Raw genomic sequence first — 18688 nt, 5'->3', positions numbered from 1 at the left:
GAAGAATATTTCTGACGCGTGTAAAGTGTATAAAATGCAAATTCCAATGTCCACAGGCGAAGTTTTAAGGGAACACACTCCACTCACGTAGGTACCATCCAGGCCTGCTTTCTCCCTATGATGGCAGAGTAGAGTAGTCGCGACAGAAACTGTAAGGCCCAGGAACCTGGAAATATTTACTATTGGGAGCTTTTCAAAAAAACGGTTTGCCAGCTCCTGACCTAGTTCATGGGATCTGCACCTCTGGTTGTTCACAGATTCCTTTGAGAACTGGCTAAGAGCTCCGGACCCAATCTTTGGAGATATGTGAACAAATGTGTACACGAAAGTACACACACACGCACAGTTTCATGGTTTGAGGACTCCTCAAAGACCACCCATTAATACCAAGGACAGGTAACAGGCCTTGTTACAGTTCAAGCCCTTGGTTTTGACTACGCGAGGGGCCGCGGCTCCAGGAAGGGGGTGTGGTGGACTTCAGGCGCGCAGCGAGTGCCGGTGGGGGGACAGGTGAGGGGACGGGGGTGGGGTGGGTGGGGTACCTGCCGCCGGAGCTCCTGCAGCTCCCGCCGGGCCTCCAGCCTCGAGCGCTCCACCTCCTGCAGCCCGGCCCGCAGCTCCCCGGCCTCCTTGCCCACAGCCACCCGGGCCTCCTCCAAGAGCACCAGCTTCTGCTCCTTGTCCTCGTTGGCAAGCTTCAGGCTGGAGGGGGCAGAGGGCAGAGGGCAGAGGTGGCCCCCGGTCCTGGGGAGGGTACCCTGAGTGACCCTGTACAGCAGCCCTTCCCCAGGTTTCTGGAGTGGCTCTGACAGCCTCCTGCCTGCAGGTGCCCATTGCCGCCTGCCAAGCAGTCCTCCCTTGGGCCAGGCCCTCCAGGGACGGGGAGCAGACCCTCGGTGGGGAGAGGTGGACCAGACGGCACACTGGCTTCCAGGGCGATGCCGGTAGGTGGGGCCAGGGTCTGAACGCCCCCCCAACCAGACCGGCCATCACCACTCCCCTTCCTGCAGGGAAGGAAAATCACCTCAAACCAGGCAAGTCTGAGCTTGCTCAGAGGGTAGAGACACCCCACCTGTGCGATTCCCCCAGAACCCTGGGGGTGCAGTTAGTCCCGGGGATGAGGTTCAGGGAAGTGAGGGGCGGAGCTTGGTGAAGGGGCGGGGCTCGGTAAAGGGTCCGCCGGCCGAGACCCCACCTGACCCGCTCGCTCTCTGCCGTCTTCAGGGCCGCGCGCAGCTCCTCGTTGGAGCGTCGCAGGGCCTCAATCTCCCTGACGCCCTCGCTCAGGCTGCGCCGCAGCTCGGCCACCTCCTGGCGCTGGGCCTCGCGGCTGTCCTGGCCCTCCCGCACCTTGCGCTGGGCCTCCAGCAGCTCCCGCCGCAGCCCGCTGCGTGCCTCTTCCAGCAGGCGCAGCTGGGTCCGAAGCTCTTCTGCCTGTGAGGACAGCGGGTGTCCACAGCCGGGGGCCGGGCCCCCTCGGGCTGGGTGCGAGCCCGCCCATTCCCGTCTCCGGGGCCACAGGGCGCCTGCCCCATCCCTCTGCCGCGACTGGGCCTGCAGGTGAGCAGGTTATGATTTGGGGCAAAGCATGCTGGAGTCAGCAGTGCTCTGGCCTGAAAGAATCATCAACCAGGGCTTCCCTGGTGGCTCAGACGGTGAAGAGTCCGCCTGCAATGCGCGAGACCCGGTTCAATCCCTGCGTCAAGAAGAGCCCCTGGAGAGCAGAACGGCTACCCACTCCAGTATTCTTGCCTGGAGAATTCCATGGACAGAGGAGCCTGGTGGGCTACAGTCCCTGGGGTCGTGAAGTCAAACACAACTGAGCAACTGACACTACTGCCACCTAATCATCAGCCAAGAGCGCCCTGCAGGGATTCTCGTGGTGGTCCAGTGGTTAGGACTCCACACTTCCCCTGCAGAGGGCACGGGTGTGATCCCTGGCTGGAGAAGTTGCCACATGCTGTGCAACGCAGCCCCCCCAAAAGATCGGTCAACCTAAGGATCAACCTTAACACGTTATTGACCAGAGATGTATTAATACAACTTCTGTTACCTGAACGTGTTGACCAAAGACGTCTCAATATTCACTTACAAATTGCTGGCCACAGGCATCAGTTTCCGCAAAAATCCCTGGTCAATAACGAGTTAAGAAGGCAGGGGCCCCGCCAACCTTTCTGTGAGAGCTCAAGCTCCACATGTACACAGAAGGCCCTTAATAAATGTTTGCTGCTTCCCTCCCTTCCTTCGTTCCCTTACTCTCAAGGGCACCTTCTGGGCCCCCAGCAGCCTCAGCTGTGCTGCGCAGAGGGGCGAGCAGGCAGGCGGGCGGGTGGGCGGCTCACCTCGCGCAGGCAGGACTCCCGCTGGCGGCCCAGGTCTCCGGCCTGCTCCCGCAGCCTCTTCACCTCCTGGGCATGAGCCGCGGCGGCCTCCTCCAGCTGGGCCCGCAGGTCCCGCAGCTCGGATGTCAGGGCGTTCACGGTGCTCTAGGATCGATGGCTCCTCAGACTTGGCGCTGTGGTGTCCGACCCCGCCCTGCCCCCGCCAGCCCGCCCCTGACTGCTGCTGGGCTAGCAGGGCACTGTCCACTGTCGGCTCCCAGCACGGCCCCGCACGCCGGCCCGTCAGGCCCTCTGTGATCTCCTGACACCCAGCAAGTGCTCTGCACGCAGCTCGTCTTCCCCAGGCTAGGGGTTCACAGGGCCCAGCTGTATCCTCTGCCTCCAGTGGGGACCCCCAAGTAAGGCTGAAGCCTCCTGCACAGCCTGGAAGCTGCCGCAGGGCACAGCCACGCCTCCGTCCCCAAGCCCCGCCCCTGCCCGGGCCACGCCCACCCAGGGGCCACACCTCCGCCACGCCCTGGCCTATGCCCGCCCGCCCAGGCCACACCCCCACCCACCCCGACCCCGCCCGCCCTACCCTGTCCTGCTCCTGGCGGTTCTGGGCGTCCCGCTTTTGTCGCTCCATCTCCAGGGAGACGGCGGCCAGGCTGTGCCGCGTCCCCATCAGCTTCTCGGACAACGCCGTCTTCTCGGACTCCTTTAGGGACAGGGCCTGGGGAGAGGCGGGAGCAAAGGGCTCAGGGCCCTGGGAGGTCCTGGGGGATGCTTGGGCCTTTCCCCACCCTGCCCTGGGAACGGTGCCCCCGGGGGCTTGGGGCCCTGACCGGCCACCGCAGGTGGAGCCAGGGTCAAGGCGCAGCCCCAGGAAAGCGCTGGTGCACTGTTGTTACAACAGCAGTTACAACCTGGACACAGACACAACCTAAGAGATCGCACATCCTGAAGGGCCTTTCATTACTCCCATTTTACAGATGAGGCTACTGAGGCTCAAAGAGGTAAAGTGACCTGCCCCGGATTACGTGGCGGGTAAGGAGAGATGGGCGCAGCCTGCCCTGTCTCCATTTCGTTACAGAAGGTCAGGAGTTAGTTCTTTCTGAGGAGGGTCAGCTGCTGCACGTGGGCTCTGTGGGGACAGCTCGTAGGCGGTCACGGGGACGCCACACCGGGCCCGGGGTGGAGGAAGGGTGAGCGGAGGGGGTTAGCTTTTCGGGAACAACACTCATGGTGTCAGGATTGTGGTGGTTATGCGTTACGCTCCCGCCGTGTGCCAGGCCCACCCGCTGGACATGGGGATCTTGGTGACGCCTCACAAATGCCCCTTGAGTTCCCACTGTGAGGTGAGGAAACTAAGGCCCGGAAAGGACTCCTGGCTGCAAGCCTGGGTGGCGAGCAGGGCCTGGCCCCTCAGGCGGCCGCCGGAGCCCACGCACCTGCTGCTTCTCAGTCTCGGCCAGGAGCAGGCCCTCGTCACGCTCCTGCTGCAAGGCGGCCATCTCCTCACTCAGCTCTTCCTTCTCGGCCTCCAGCCGGGCCAGCAGCTCCTCCCGCTCCCGCTGGAGCTGACCCTGCAGGCGGGCCCGCTCTGCGCCCAGCTCCCGCCACGCCGCCTCCTGAGGGCCAGGCAGAGGTGTGCGTGACCCACGCGGCTGGGCGGGCAGCTGCTCTCCACCCTCGGGGCGGCCGGGCCTCGGGGCAGGTGGGGTAGGTGAGAGGAAGGGTTATGACGGGGACATGCCGGGGCTGTGCAAGCCCCAAGGAGCAGCAGCTAGTGGGCTGAGAGGATGGGGGCTGAGTGGAGCGGGAGCAGAAAATGTTTCCTGGAGGAAACAAGCAGCAGTCAGTCAGGTAGAGAAAAAAGAAAAAGGACCCTGGGCCAGAGTACAGCCCCAGAGGCAGCTTGGAGGAAGGAGGAAGATGAACAGGGAAACCGTGATGTTTACGGTCCCTGGAGCTCGAATTACAAGGTGGACAGGGTGAAGGCCAGGGCCAGAGCCACACGGAGCAGTCAAGCCAGACCACGCCAGACCAGTGGGCGTTCGGGAGGAGTGATCTGATTCCTAGGGACAGGAGAGGCCTCAGGCCAGGGTGATGAGGGGCAATCTGAAGTTTAGAACAGTGGGTTGCTGTGGGCTTCCCTGGTGCTGCTAGTAGTCAAGAACCAACGTGCCAGTGAAGGAGACATAAGAGACTCGGGTTCGATCTCTGGGTCAGGAAGATCCCCTGGAGGAGGGCATGGCAACCCACCCTGGTCTTCTTGCCTGGAGAATCCCACGGACAGAGGAGCCTGGTGGGCTACAGTCCATGGGGTCGCAAAGAGTCGGGACACGACTGAGCGACTTAACACGCACACACGCAGAGCGTGGAAGAAGGCCTGGGACCAGGGGTCTGGGCAGAGTGTGCTGGGTTGGCAGTGAGGACTGAGGAGGCCTGGGTCTGGGAGCCACAGATCTGCTGACATTAAGAGGCCGAGTCTGGGGTTGCAGGGAGAGGGAGGGTGGGCACGGAGTCTGGCCCCCAGGACTGGGTGGGTGAGACCCACAGGCAGCACAGGCAGAGCCCACCCGGGGCCTGAGGGGGGCGCCTGGCCCCGTACACGTCCTAACAGCTGTGAGGACTCCCTGCATAAAACGCAGTGCCACCCCTGCTGGGGGAGGGGGGCTCCATCCACCCAAATCCAAGAAGACGGGGTGCGTGGGCCCCTGGTGGAGGGGGCCACAGTCCGAACCCTCTGTCAGAAGCAGCCCAGTCCAAGACGGGTGAGGCAGGGCCCTGCCCAGAGGCCAGCCCAGGGAGTGTTTCAGTGCAGTAACCACCACCAGCATCCAGAAAGCGCCTGCTCTGTGGGAAGCCGTTCGTGTAGTTGGGCTGGCCAAAAAGTTCATTCAGGTCTGCCATTCCATGCCGAACAAGCTTTCTGGCCAGCCTCAAACTATCACCGTCCCCCACGGTTACGACGAGGAAGTGAAGGCACAGAGGCCTTTGGTAGCGAAACCAGCAGGCGGCCAAGATCAGGTCTGAGCCGGGCTACACAGCTCCAGAGCCGGTGTGCTCAGACACCACTGCTCTGCTCTTCCAGTGACCCGGCCCCTCACTTTTCTATGTGCTCTGGTCTCCAGAATTTACTTTCATATGCAAATAGCGCTTCTTCACAAATTAAAGTGCTTTCCTGCTATACATTACATCAACATTTTCCAAACATGTCTGTGGACCTCCTGCCTCGGATCACCAGGGCTGAAACAGACTGGGGCCTGGGAATCTGCATGGTTGATAAGAAGGGGCCCCTGATGGATCCTCCCAGCTGCCCATAGGACCTCTGAAACACAGATGAAGTTCCATTTCACAGATTTGGAGACTGGGGCAGAGTGAGAAGGCTGACTTGCCTGAGGTCACAGAGGAGCTAAAGCCAGTGGTTCAGAGCCACCCCCCATGCAGCCCTCCCCAGTCTGCCCCAAGCCAGCAGCCCGAACCTTCTCTCGCTGGAGTCGCTGCAGATCCTCCTCGTGGGCTGCCCGCTGCTCCCGCAGAGAGGAAAGGGCCTCCCGCTCAGTCTGAAGCAGCTTCTGGGCCGTCAGCTCCTTGTCCAGAGCAGCCTTCTCCTCTGCAGCTGCCATCTGCTGTCGCAGGCCCGCCAGCTCCCCTGTACAGGAGAGATGGGATGGAGTCAGGTTTGGGGGGAACTCCCCAGTGGGCCAGCAGACACGGGCCAGAGGAGCCACAGGGGCAGAGTCCCAGAGGGGAAAGGGTCCCTCTGGTTTTAAGGCTGAGTTCCCTGGAGAGCCTCCTTGCCCTCTCTGGGCCACAGTTTCCCCATCGGCTGCATGGCCCAGTGGCCCTACCCACCTGGAACGCCATCGAAATGCTGAAGAAGGGGCCCCAAAACGGGGAGAACACAAACATACAGCAACCCCCGTCACTGAGCGCTTACTCGCCAGGCACCTGGCGGGCACGTCACAGCTTCACATCACGCCTAGGCGGCTTACCCCCACTCCCCAGATGAGGACAGGGAGGCTCAGGGGAGACATGGGACCTCCCAAGGCCGCACAGCTTTCCGCAAGACGTCACCTTTAGTGACTGACTGCAATAGTATGCTTGGGGGACTGTCAGCACTAATGAAGATGGCCGCGACGAGGGTGTGCCCCACTGTGGGCCAAATCTAGAAACCATCCTGGGGGCTGGAGGCCACCAGGCACTGTCAGCATTCCCCTTCTTAAGGTGCTCAGTAAATGCGGAGCGAGAGAAAACCCCGAGTTCAGAGACTGCGGGCAGTGAAAGCCATCATAAAAGCAGCTGATGGTGGCTCCACAGAGAGTTCAGGGCTCTCTAAGGGTTCTGATGACGATAAGCAGCAGGCATCAGGCCAAGGCCATGCTTCCCTCACCTCATCCTGATGCAGCCTCAGGAGGCGGGGCTCCTCATCTCTAACTGTCAGATGAGGAGCCCACAGCCCACAAAGAGGAGGGGCTTGGAGCCGGGTCAGCCAGAGCCAAGGATCCCAACTTCAAGGAGAGCCCAAGACTTCACGGGGTACGGTCTGGGTGGAGCCCGGTGTTCCCCGCCCCTTGCCCCAGGCCTGCCTACCGGTCAGGGCCTCCTTGGCCAGCAGCAAGGCCCGCCCGTCTGCCTCTAGCTGTTCCCGCCGGGACTCAAGCTGCGCCAGCTGCCTCTGCACCTCAAACAGGCTGCTCTCCAGGGCTTCCTTCTCCGATCTGCAGCACACGCCATATCTGAGGCCTGGGACGCAGCCCCTCAGGCCCCAGCGGATTCCGGGGTGTGGCCAGGCAGGGCCAGGTGCCACCCTACCTGCCCAGCCAGGTCCAATGCGTGGGCGGGGCTGGTCACCGGGCAACCCTGGCCAATCCCCCCGAGGGGGGCCAGGCAGAGCCCAAGGCCTTACCGCAGGCGTGCAGCCTCCTCTGACAGGGCCCGGCCTTCACGCTCAGCAGCCGCCAGCTGCACTGCCAGGCCGGCCCTCTCCTTGGCCAGCGCCTCCTTCTCCCGAGTTGCCCGCTCCAGTGCCTCCGTCTGCCGCTGCGTCTCCTGTCGGGCCTGCTCCAGCTGCTGCTCCCGCTCACTCAGCTGCCGGGAGAGCTGGCCCCCACCAGGTGCCATGAGCACCACCCCTGGGGTCTCCCCTGCTTATCCTGAAGCATCCCAGCCCCGGGCCTGACCCAGCCCTGGCCTGGCAGGCAGGAGACCAGGCTCAAGCCCAGGTCTACCCTGATGTGCTGTGTATATCCTGACAAATCGCAGCCTTCTCTGGACCTGCAGTGCACAGGGTCCTCGCTCAGTCTGGGTAGTAACCGAACCCTTGCTGTTCCCCCAGCACATCCAGGGAAGGCGGGTATATAACACAAACCACAGGAGAGCGGCCCTGCAGGCCACAGGGAGGGGCCTGGAGCCCGGCTCCCGCGCCACATGGGCTGCTCGCTAGCAACCCCTCCCAGGAAGCCAGGCCCTCCGGGACGGGCACCCTAAGGTCCCTTCCAGCTATGGTTTCCCAGCACATCTGATTTCAGTTGTGAACTTCTCTACCGATTATCCTATCTTTGCAAAGTGGTGACTCATTTCTCCAAGTGTTTACACGGCGCACTCTTCAGAACAACCCTCTGGGAATAAGAACTACCATCCCTATGTTGCAGATGGGGCCACCAGGACATGGGGGCCTTGGGGAGCTTGCTCCAGGTCCCAGCTTGCAGAGGCGGGGCTGGATTTCAGCGGGGAATCAGGCTCCAGAGCCTGTGACTTCTGGCGTCTAGAAGCCCTCCAGAGCTGCCCCCTCACCCACCTGGGCGAGCTGCTCCTGCAGCCGGCAGCGCTCGCGGTGCAGCTCGGGGAGCTGGCGCTCCAGCGCCTCCCGGCCCCGCTCCGCCGCCCGCAGGGAGCCCTCCAGGCCCTGCCGCTCCACCTCCTGCTCCAGCCGCTCCTGCTGCAGCCGCTCCTGCTCCTCCCGAGACGCGGCAGCCGCCTGCTCCACCTGCTGCTGCCGGCCCAGCAAGGCCACCTTCTCCTCCTCCAGCTGCGGGTCAGGTGGGGCTGAGAGCAGGGGCAAGCCCAGCCCTCGTTCCGGGAAGGGGCCACCCGTCACCCACGCTGGGCGGGAGGACAGGGGAGGTTCCTGAGGGCCAAGCGCGGGGCCGGAGGCCATCAGGCCATTGGGGAGGAGACACAGGGACCGCAGAGCTTCTTTTCCATCAGACCACGAGGAATAAGACAGACGAAGTCCGAGACACAGGGACGGAGGTATCCAGGGAGGGGTGGGCTGGGGCTGGGGACGTGGGGCGGGGGGAAGGCAGGAGGGTCCACAGGCCCACCACGTACCTGGGCGACGAGGTGGTTCAGAGCCAGCTTGTCCTGCGCCAGACCCTCATTCAGGGCACTCAGCTTGGACAAGGAGTCCCGCAAAGAGGCCTCCTCCGCCCTCAGCTTGGCCGTGGAGAGCTCGAGTGCCACGCGGCCGGCCTCCGCCTGCAGGGTCGGGACCAGCGGCCAGACAGTCAGGCGGAGAAAGCAGGGAAGAGATGCAAGGGACACGGAGATGCAGAAGGATGAGGAGAAGGGTAGAGAGATGGGCGTAGAGAAAGGTATGGGGAGACAAGGCCCTCAGACAGGGTGGGGGACGTGAGAAGGGAGACGCAACAGGAAACAGACAGAATCCCTGCAGATGGCCTGCTGTCCACACAGAGCTGGACAAGGGCTGACAAGGCTGGCTCCTGCCACGGGGCACGGCCCGAGGTCAGAGGGTACCAGAGCGGGGTCGCGGGTGGGCCTGCTCAGGGCCTAGACCACAGGGAGTGGGACAGGCACCAACCAAGAACTGTGCCCCCAGCCCTCAAAGACCCCAGGACCCGTGCCCAGAGATGGGGCTGGACGACTTGAGTCACAGGCCCTGCCCCAGAAGCATCTGGAAAAGCAGAGGTATGACCAGGCCTGGAGGGCAGTTCACTTATGGCTGTGATCAGAGGTCAGCCTGAGTCCAGGAGGAAGGGGTCAGTCTGTGGCCAGAGGGAGGAGGCCTGGGGCCAGGGCAGAGGTGGGCTTGTGGCAGGGTAGCAAACGGGGACCCACCTTGGCCAGCGCCTCGGCCACCTCAGCCTTCTCGGCCTGCAGCATGTCCCGCTGCAGCGTGGCACCACTCAGCGCCTCCCGCACCTCCACCAGCTCCTTCGCCAGCCCTGAGCGCTTCCCTTCCAGCTGCTCCAGTTGTCTGTGGCTGTGGGACAGAGGGCAGGGGGTGCTCCAGGTCACTCCCCTGAGTCTCCCACAGCCAGACATGCTGGAGCAGTGAGGGGCCAGGCACAAGGCAGGAGCCTCACCCGCAGGGGCAGCCAAGCCCATGGTGACTCTGAACCTCAGTTTTCACATCTGCAAAGTGGGTAACACCCACCTTGTGAAGTTGTTAAAAGGACGCGTGTCCTTATTGTAACCTGACATACCCCCCAAGGGCCTTCAGAAACAAGGATAATGTCCACTGCCACCACGTGCTGAACATCACTGTTACTTATGCCTCAGAGAAATAAATGAACAGCACAGGGGTTAAGAGGTTAACTCTGAAGGTTTATGGGGTCACAAAGAGTCAGACACGACTGAGCGACTGAAGTGAACTGAATGTTATATATAGCTTTGTGTTATAATATGAAGTTACACGTAACTATTATTTAATATTACATACGTTATCTTCCCTGGTGGCTCAGACGGTAAAGCGTCTGCCTGCCATGTGGGAGACCTGGGTTCGATTGCTGGGTCAGGAAGATCTCCTGGAGAAGGAAATGGCAACCCACTCCAGTAGTCTTGTCTGGAAAATCCCATGGACGGAGGAGTGTGGTAGCCTACAGTCCGTGGGTTGCAAAGAGTCGGATACGACTGAGCAACTTTGCTTGCTTTCGTATAAATGCTATGTATGTAATTACAGGGAAGTTATTATATATTATATATAACAACTACAGGGAAGCCTACCATGCTTCCATGTTGCCACACGTCCATGGGGTCACAGAGTCGGACACACCTTGGCCACCGAACAACAAAGTAACTCCTGTTATATTAGCTGTTATCATCCACACTCTACCTCCTACCAGCTCTCTGATCTCTGGGAAACAACTCCATCTGCCCGAGCCCCAGTTTCCTGTAGGTCTGGCTAGAAGACCCTGCAGCAGGGGGTGCGGTGAGGACTCCCTGAGACAGTAGGAGGCCCCGCGCACAGTCAGTGCTCCCAAGCCCCCAGGGACAGCCAGGGCCCCAGAGCCAGCTGAGCGGCCCCGGCAGAGCGCCAAAAGCCACCCGCCTGCGCTCGAGCTCCCGGCGCGCCCGTGTGCGGTCCTGAGCCGCGTCCTCCCGCTCTTCCTCCAGCTGCTCCCGCTGGCGCCGCAGCTCCTCCTGGGCCACCTGCAGCTTCTCCTGCTCCTGCCGCAGCTCCTCGACCTGCTGCTTGGCCACCTGCAGGCTGTGGGCCAGGCTGTCCTTCTCCCTGCAGGACGAGAGGAGGGGGCACTGAAGGGGCTGCCAGGGCCCCTTCCACCGGGGAGGATGGCCACGTTACTGTCCTAGCCAGGAACCACAGACTGCCGTCTTCCGAGGCCTGTGCCTCCAGGAAGCCTTCCTCCCCCTGCACGTGGCCCACTCATCTCCTCCACATCTCCCTGGAGCCGACTCTTTCCAGCAAAGAGAATCCAGATGTCCTTCTTCCTCATTCAGCCCACGTGGAGGCCCAGAGAAATGGGTGGAAGCCTCGCCATTGGGTGAAGAGGCCAGGCCAGGTTCCTGAGACATGTGGGCACCGCTGCCGCCAGCTCTGCTGGCCCACCTCGCCAGGAAACGCCCCCTCATAGCAGCCCGTGCCCTTCCATTCTGGGAGGCCCAACAGAGCAGGAGCGTCCAGATCCCAAGGGCTGCTGCCCAGGCCAGCAGCACGCGGTAGCTGGGGCAAGGGAGGGAAGAGCCTCCTTCCAAGCCTGGAGTTTCTGCTTTAGGGCTGACAGCTGTCATATCCTCCAATGCCAACTCCCCTTCGCTCAAAATGGCAACCTGTAAATACACTAGGAACGAAGGCTGGCAGTAGGCAGAGGAAAGCATAACAGCGTGAAATTAAGAAACACAGCAGAATGCAAAATGAGGCATTCACTAAGAATACAACTACAAAAAAGCACTCCTCCTTTGAAGGCATGGGAAGCACTGGTTTTGCTATCAGATGGACCAGAATCCCATCTCCTACCCCAGCGACATTGCTGTGACCTTGGGCAAGTCTCTCAACCTCAACAGTAACAGCGGTGAACTGCATGGGTTTGACAGGAAGACTGACTGAGACTATACATGCGAAGGACTTGGCAATGAGCCTGGCACACAAGAGGTGTACAGGGGACGTTTGCAAACTGTCAGGAAACACAATGGGAAGCAAAGCCAGGGCATTAACAGGGTCAGGAGGGGTGGGGGAGGGAGGGCTGTGAAGACATTTCACCTTTTTATTTCCCTCCATTTTCAACCTTTTTATTATGTAGTTACGTTTAAAAAAAAAAAAAAAAAACAATAAGAACAAAAAATCAAAAACATCAGGCAGCCAAGAATGGATACTTTCTTGTCTCTGAAATCCCCAAGAAACAGAGTCTAGAATAACACTGCCAATACGACTCTCGGGGCTGATGGAAATGTTTCATAGTCATAGGTGCACTTGAAATGAGGCTAATGCAACTGCGGGGCTGAATTTTTACTTTTGTAAATGTTGACTTATATTTGAATAGACACACGTGGCCAGTTACGACCATATTAGTGCAAATCCAGCACGCGCAGGCCGATTCATCCCTGGGGCTGGGAGCCCCACCTCTGGCCTCCGGCACCTGTTCAGGAGGTCGACAGCGCTGCGCAGGCGCTGGGCTTCCCGCTGCGCGTCCTCCTGGGCCTGGGCGGCCCCGTCGGCCTCGTCCCGCAGACGCTGCAGCTGCTCCTCCAGGGCACGGCGCTCACCCTCACTGTCACTAAGCTGCTTCCGCAGGGTGCCCAGCAAGTCCTGGCTGGCCTCATAGCGCCCCCGCATGTCCTGTGGCAGAATCACTAAGTCCAGGGAAGCCCCTGCTCTCGGCAGGATGTACACCAGCCTGCGCTGGGACCCAGACCTGTGACCATCTCTGGGCGGCAAAGTGGAGCGACTCGGTTTCCACTCCCCTACACGGTGCCCTCCCACCCTTCTGACACCTCTGCTAGGGCTCTGAACCTCCAGCTCCTGGGGCCCCAGGCAGTTCCTACCCAAGTCTCCAAAACACCAAGCACACTCCTTTCCGCACCCTGCGTCTGACGGCCCCACCCAAGGCTCTCTGTCTTGGTCTATGTGGGCGCCTCGTCTCCCCCTCTGCACCAGGACTCTAGCTCCACCCCAGGCTCCGCCCACAGTGGCTCAAGCTCCTCCCATATTAGGACTCTAGCTCCGCCCAGGATCCGCCCCAGTAGCTCAAGCCCCTCCCACACCAGGACTCTAGCTCCACCTCAGGCTCCGCCCCCAGTGGCTCAAGCCCTTCCCACACCAGGACTCTAGCTCCGCCCCCAGGAGCTCAAGCCCCTCCCACTCCAGACGAGGAGCGCTCGGCCACCTCGGGTCCCGACTCTCTGCCTTCTCCCGGGGCTCTGGCTCTCCCTAGGGTTCCCTAGGGTGCTCAGGCTCCACTCACGGAGGCCCCAGGCCCGCCCCCAGGCTGGAGCCCCAGCACAGGGTGCTCAAGCCCCGTCCCACCTGGACCTGTAGCTGGCGCTTGTGCAGAGCTGAGTGGATGAGGGCCAGAGTGGAGTCCGAGCAGGCAGGGGACGGGCCTCGGCGCGGGGAGCGGCCGCGGCCGGGCGAGGGCCGCCTCGATGGGGACGGGGTCCGGGCCCCCGAGAGCCCCCGCAGGCTGCCGTCTGAGGCGTCCGCTGTGCGCTCGGAGCCACTTAACTGGACGCCGCTGTCCGTGTCCGACAGGACGGCCTGGGGGCGGGTAAGAGAGAGGGGGAGGGGAGCTGCGCGGTTAGTGGTGCGCAACGTGGCCACCGGAGTCCTGGCCTCCAGCTTCACCACAGCCCCCGCAGTACACCGTAGGCCCCTCCCAAAAGAAGGCTTCTTGATAGCCCTCAGCCCACCAGGACGCCGTCCATTTACTGGGAAGACACCATAGAGCCTTTCTCAGACGGGCAGGGCACAGGCAGTGCCTCCTCTCGGGGCAGAGTTTGAGCTGAGCTACTTATTAATAGAAGGGGCATTAAACAGCAGGGAGGGCGCCAGGGCCCTCAACCGCTTGCAGCTCAGCTCAAGGCCACTAGGGGACGCAGTGGTCCAGGCCCGCCTGCCCTGGCCCTGCCCAGGCCCCCGCCAGTGCTGGCCTGGCTCCAACCTGTGCCATGCCCCTCAGGGTCTGCTGCAGCCCCTCTCCTTCCTCTGTCTCTAGGGCTGCCTGCTCCTGGAGCCGCAGGGATTCCTGGAGTGGTGTTGGGAAGACAAAGAAAGAGTGGTCAGGGTCTCTGCCCTAGTCAGAGACTCCACGGTCTCCCTACCAGGGCGCCTCGAAGGCCATGCCCAGAGGCCAGCGGCTTCGGAGACCCCACAGCGGCACCAGTGCCCTCACTGAACAGACCAGGCCCCCAAGAGGTACAGTGTGTGACCCAGGGCACACAGCTTATTGGAAGAGAGCTGGACGTGGAATCCAGGCCAGACCTCACACAGGATGACCAACCCAGGCAGTACCCATGAGGGGTGTCCCTCTGGTGGGGAGGCAGCTGAGTTCCAACAGAAAGAGCCCTGGGCCAGCAGGGCACAGGCATGAGTTCCAGTCCTGACGCACCAGCATCATGGCTCTCAGACTCTGGACAAGTATTTTCTCTTGGGCCTCAGCTTCCTCATCTGTGTAATGGGGATCATGCTACAGAATGGCTAAGAGGATGAAATGGGATAAAGGAAGTGAGTGTGCTAACCATTACGGCTGGCACATACTAGGTGCTCACATTAAAGCTGGCACACATTAGGTGCTCAGTTAACGAGGGGTGATGCTGATTCTGAGTGGGCTGCCCAAGCATCCCAGCCCTCAGCCTATGTCCGGTCCCTCTCATCCCACCCCGCGTCTCACCAGGGCCTCAAGCTTCTCGCTGAGGACTTTGTTGAGCTGGTCTTTCTCCAGATTCTGGTCCTGAAGGCGCTCCACTGTCAGGGCCAGCTCGGTCACTCTGGAGTTGGGAGAGTTACACAGGTGAATGGGAGACCCACCCAGCTTCTCCTCAAACCCCCAGCTTCCCCAAACCTGAGGCAGGGATGCTAGGCTTTGCCTCTCCTGCTGTGTGACCTGGAGCAAGTCTGTCTCCTCTCTGGGCTGCAGACTTCTCATCTCTGAGTGCGAATGAGGTACCAGGCACTTTATCTCATGGGGAAGCACTCTGGGACCTGCCTAGATCTCAGGAGCAGAGTGCTGCTGCGTGCCAAGCCACTCAGTTGTGTCTGACTCTTTGTGATCCCATGGACTGTAACCTGCCAGGCTCCTCTGTCCATGGGATTCTCTAGGCAAGAAGACTGGAGTGGGTCACCATGCCCTCCTCCAGGAGGAGGAGGGATTTTCCTGGTCAGGGGATCTTCCTGCCCAGCTATTGAACCTGCCTCTCTTACATCTCCTACACTGGCAGAGGGGTTCTTTACCACTGGGAGCAGAGGCTGGACTGCAAACATGAAATTAACCTAGGGCAAGAGCCCTCTGAACCTCTGTCTTCCCCTCTGCCAAATGGAGGGCCTGGGGAGATGGCCAAGCGCCCGCAGGGGAAAGGCTGGTGAACAGACACCCCTCCGGCCCAGACCCCCGGCCGTGCACTCCAGCGAGGCCTGCCTCAAGCGGCGCCTCCGAGAACCCACCTGGCACTGAGGTTGGCCTTGTCCAGGTTGCTCTGCAGCTGCAGCCGGGCCAGCTCCTGCTCCTGCAGCTCCTTGCCCCGCAGCTGCTCCTCCAGCAGGGCCTGCTTCTCCAGGGCTGCCTCGGCCCGGCTCTCGGCCAGCCGCAGGCCTGCGCTCAGCCCCAGGCCCGCCTCCTGGACGGCTCTCGAGGTGCGGGCCAGCTCCCCTCCCAGCTGCAGCAGGTCCCTGGTGGAGAGGACACAGAACAGGGGTTGGATTGGGGGTTAGGCTTCCAGGTGTAAATTATAACGACAATGGGGGCTTCCCTGGTGGCTCAGTGGTAAAGAGCCCACTTCCATTGCAGGAGACACGGGTTCGATCCCTGATCCGGGAAGATCCCACACGCCGTGGGAGAGCTAAGCCTGGGAGCCACAACTACTGAGCCCGCGAGCTGCACCTACTGAAGCCTGAGTACCCAAGCGCCCGTGCTCTGCAACCAGAACAGAACCAGAACACGGGAAGCCCATGTGCCAAAACAAGGGAGCGGGCCCCACCTGCTGCAGGCAGAGAAAAGCCCGCGCAGCCAAAAATAAATAAACAAATATTGTTTTCAAGAGCGGTGGGAGAGGCCAGGGCAGGCCACGCAGTCTGCTGTATTCGCTTCTATGAAACGTGCCTGAGTGTCTGGGTCAAAGGTGGGAGGGACGCTTCACAGTAAACCTTGTAAAATTTGAATCTTGTGCTTAGGTGAATTATTCAAAAGCAAGATGCTAAAATGTTAAATGCTAATTTAAAATAATACATATTTTAAATATATCAACTAGGTTAAATTCTTCCCTTTCCTGAATGAACTGTACCACTGGGTATCAGATGGTAAGAGGAGGAAGTGTCTTCTTGTAGAAGAATTCCAGCTAATACATGATGCAGTGACAGAGTGAGACCGTCACGATTTTGCAATCTCTGATGAATGTCTGGACCTTGGCATGGAGTGTCAAGGGCTGCCAACACACAGAAAGAGAGGCTCCTGACGGCAGGGTACACAGCACCATGAAGAAGCTGTGTCAAAACACAACCACCCGAACCTCAATCTGATGCAGCCTTATATCCAACATCCAATTTACAACAAGTACAGAGGACAAAGTTGTTAAGGGACACCACAGAATCCAGACTGTGGGAATCTCTGAGGACAACTGTCCCAGTTTCTGGAACAAATAAAATATTCGACTTAAAAGACAAATCAATGAATCACACCTTGTGAACATCTGTGGATCCTGATTCAAACAATTTTAAATGCAAAAACCAAAGCAAAACCATCTGTGATATTGATGAGTCAATTGGAAATCTGGATTCTGAGTGAATATGAGATATCTCACCAAAAGGTCGTTACTTATGTTTAAGGTGCAAAAGGAGACAGACTGGTCTGCCTGCCTCTGGGCTCTCCCCACAGCCTCCCTTGCTCAAAGAGCAAGTGGGAAGGGACTTCCCCGGCACTCCAGCTCTTAGGACTCCATGCTTCCAGTGCAGGGGCACAGGTTTGATTCCTGGTCGGGGAACTAAGATCCCACAAGCTGTGCGTGGCGGAGGTGGGCGGGGGCAGACACCAAGTCCCCTGTGGCAAGGGACCTGTGAGGCTCTTTTCCAACCTGACCTCCCGCTCACTTGCCTTTTGCTTCAGCCCCACGGGGTACCACTTTCTCCCACCTCCAAGCCTTTGCTCCTGCTGTTCCCTCTCCCTGGAGGGCCCTCAGCTCTGCCAGTTAAAACCCTACCTATCCTTTGGGGTCAGTGCAAATTCCATCTCCCCTATGAAGCATTTTTCCGGCCTCCCAATCCCTTCCCTTGGGGCCTTCCCTCATAGCTCAGTTGGTAAAGAATCCACCTGCAATGCAGGAGACCCCAGTTTGATTCCTGGGGTAAGGAAGATTCCCTGGAGAAGGGATAGGCTACACACTCCAGTATTCTTGGGCTTCCCTGGTGGCTCAGCTGGTAAAGAATCCACCTGCAATGCGGGAGACCTGGGTTCAATCCCTGGGTTGGGAAGATCCCCTGGAGAAGGGAAAGGCTTCCCACTCCAGTATTCTGGCCTGGAGAATTCCATGGACTGTACAGTCCATGGGGTGGCAAAGAGTCAGACACGACTGACCGACTTTTACTTTCACAACCCCTTCCATCCTTCTGAGCATCTGGGGTATCCTTTCTGTTCCACTTTCATGCCACTGACCACTCACTTCCTCAGTCTAGAGACTGCAAGGTCCTTTGTTCTTATTTAAAAATTTTTTGGCCGCACACAGCTTGCGGGATCTAGTTCCCTGACCAGGGATTGAACCTGGACCCTCAGCAGTGAAAACACAGAGCCCTAACCACTAGACTGCCAGGGAATTCCCTAGAGGTTGCAAGGTCCTTGGCAGTAGACACTGAATAGTCTAGTGGATTAAAAACAGGGGCGATAAATCCTGACTCAGCCTCTTTCCCACTGCTCTGTGATCTTTGGAGTCACTCTAACTCTCTGAGCCTCAATGTCCACCCCTGAAAAGTGAGGACTATTACGGTTCCTACCTCAGAGGAACACTGGGGATATGAAATGAAATAAAAGGTACAAGGAGCCTAGACAGAAGCAAATATCCAGTAGATGTTTACTAGTTGCTAGTAATGACTGTGCTGTGCTCAGTCACTCCGTCGTGTCTGACTCTTGTGACCCCACGGACTGCAGCCCGCCAGGCTCCTCTGTCCCTGGGGATTCTCCAGGCAAGAATACTGGAGTGGGTTGCCATGGCCTCCTCCAGGGTACTAGTAGTGACTAGGAAACAGTAAATTTAGTAAACACTAAAATTGTTTTTAGTTTAGTAAAATATGTTTCTAAACTAAAAAAAAAATTTTACTAAAAATTATTAAAACTACAAAAAAAGTAGTTTTTACTAAAAAAAATAAGTTTAGTTTAGTAAAATATGACTATTTAGTCACAGTCAGTTTAGTAAATACATTAAGCAAATACGAAATGACTGCCCTGATCTGCTAAGAGTTAATTATTACTAGGTGCCTCTGCGTCTCCCAAGGCCGGCACACAGCAGGCGGGTCCGGTCGGACTGAAGCCCAGCTGGGCGGTGTCCCGTGGCCGCGCCTCCGCGAGCGACCCCTCCGCCGCCAGCCTCACCTCTCGGTGGCCGTCTTCACCTCGCTGACCAGCCGTCGGGCCCCCACGACCTGCCTCCAGACGAGGAGCAGGCGACTATGCTCGTGGCTGAAGTAGGCGTTGAAAGACTGGGGGGACGGAGGGGCTGAGTGAGGGGCCGGGGCGGCAGGCCCAGGTCCCACCCGCGCGGAACGTCCCGAGGGCCGCCGCGGGGGCGCGTGTCCCGTCACCAGCGCCGGCTTGCAAGGCTGGGTCGGAGCTGCCTCGCTCACCAGCCCCCACCTCCCCCTGGCCCAGGGAGCTGGGTGTCAAAGCCTCCACGGGGAAGGGCAGAAGATGCCTGAGACCTCGGTCTGCATCCCAGCTGCCTGCTGCACGACCGGGCAGCAGCTC

At 59.6% G+C, this 18688-nt stretch overlaps 1 protein-coding gene across 4 annotated transcripts in view; it reads right to left on the bottom strand.

Annotated features, from left to right (window-relative positions):
- Positions 1-18688, bottom strand: part of CROCC (ciliary rootlet coiled-coil, rootletin) — a 45202-nt gene that overhangs the window by 19279 nt on the left and 7235 nt on the right. For all 4 annotated transcript variants that reach the window (XM_070381961.1, XM_070381953.1, XM_070381967.1 and 1 more), the window contains 18 exons: positions 18317-18423; positions 15187-15411; positions 14417-14513; positions 13688-13771; positions 13054-13284; positions 12167-12366; positions 10621-10803; positions 9408-9552; positions 8661-8807; positions 8128-8358; positions 7237-7430; positions 6921-7048; positions 5810-5979; positions 3773-3952; positions 2920-3054; positions 2343-2486; positions 1196-1434; positions 543-702 (listed from right to left, as the gene is read on the bottom strand). In XM_070381961.1, the coding sequence (XP_070238062.1) occupies positions 543-702; positions 1196-1434; positions 2343-2486; positions 2920-3054; positions 3773-3952; positions 5810-5979; positions 6921-7048; positions 7237-7430; positions 8128-8358; positions 8661-8807; positions 9408-9552; positions 10621-10803; positions 12167-12366; positions 13054-13284; positions 13688-13771; positions 14417-14513; positions 15187-15411; positions 18317-18423 (3000 nt within the window). The remainder of the gene's footprint in view (positions 1-542; positions 703-1195; positions 1435-2342; positions 2487-2919; positions 3055-3772; positions 3953-5809; positions 5980-6920; positions 7049-7236; positions 7431-8127; positions 8359-8660; positions 8808-9407; positions 9553-10620; positions 10804-12166; positions 12367-13053; positions 13285-13687; positions 13772-14416; positions 14514-15186; positions 15412-18316; positions 18424-18688) is intronic.

Source organism: Bos mutus, chromosome 2, assembly GCF_027580195.1.
Source record: "Bos mutus isolate GX-2022 chromosome 2, NWIPB_WYAK_1.1, whole genome shotgun sequence".
NCBI lineage: Eukaryota > Metazoa > Chordata > Mammalia > Artiodactyla > Bovidae > Bos > Bos mutus.
The sequence above is the reverse complement of the archived record's forward strand: the minus strand, read 5'-3'. Positions and strand labels throughout refer to the sequence as shown.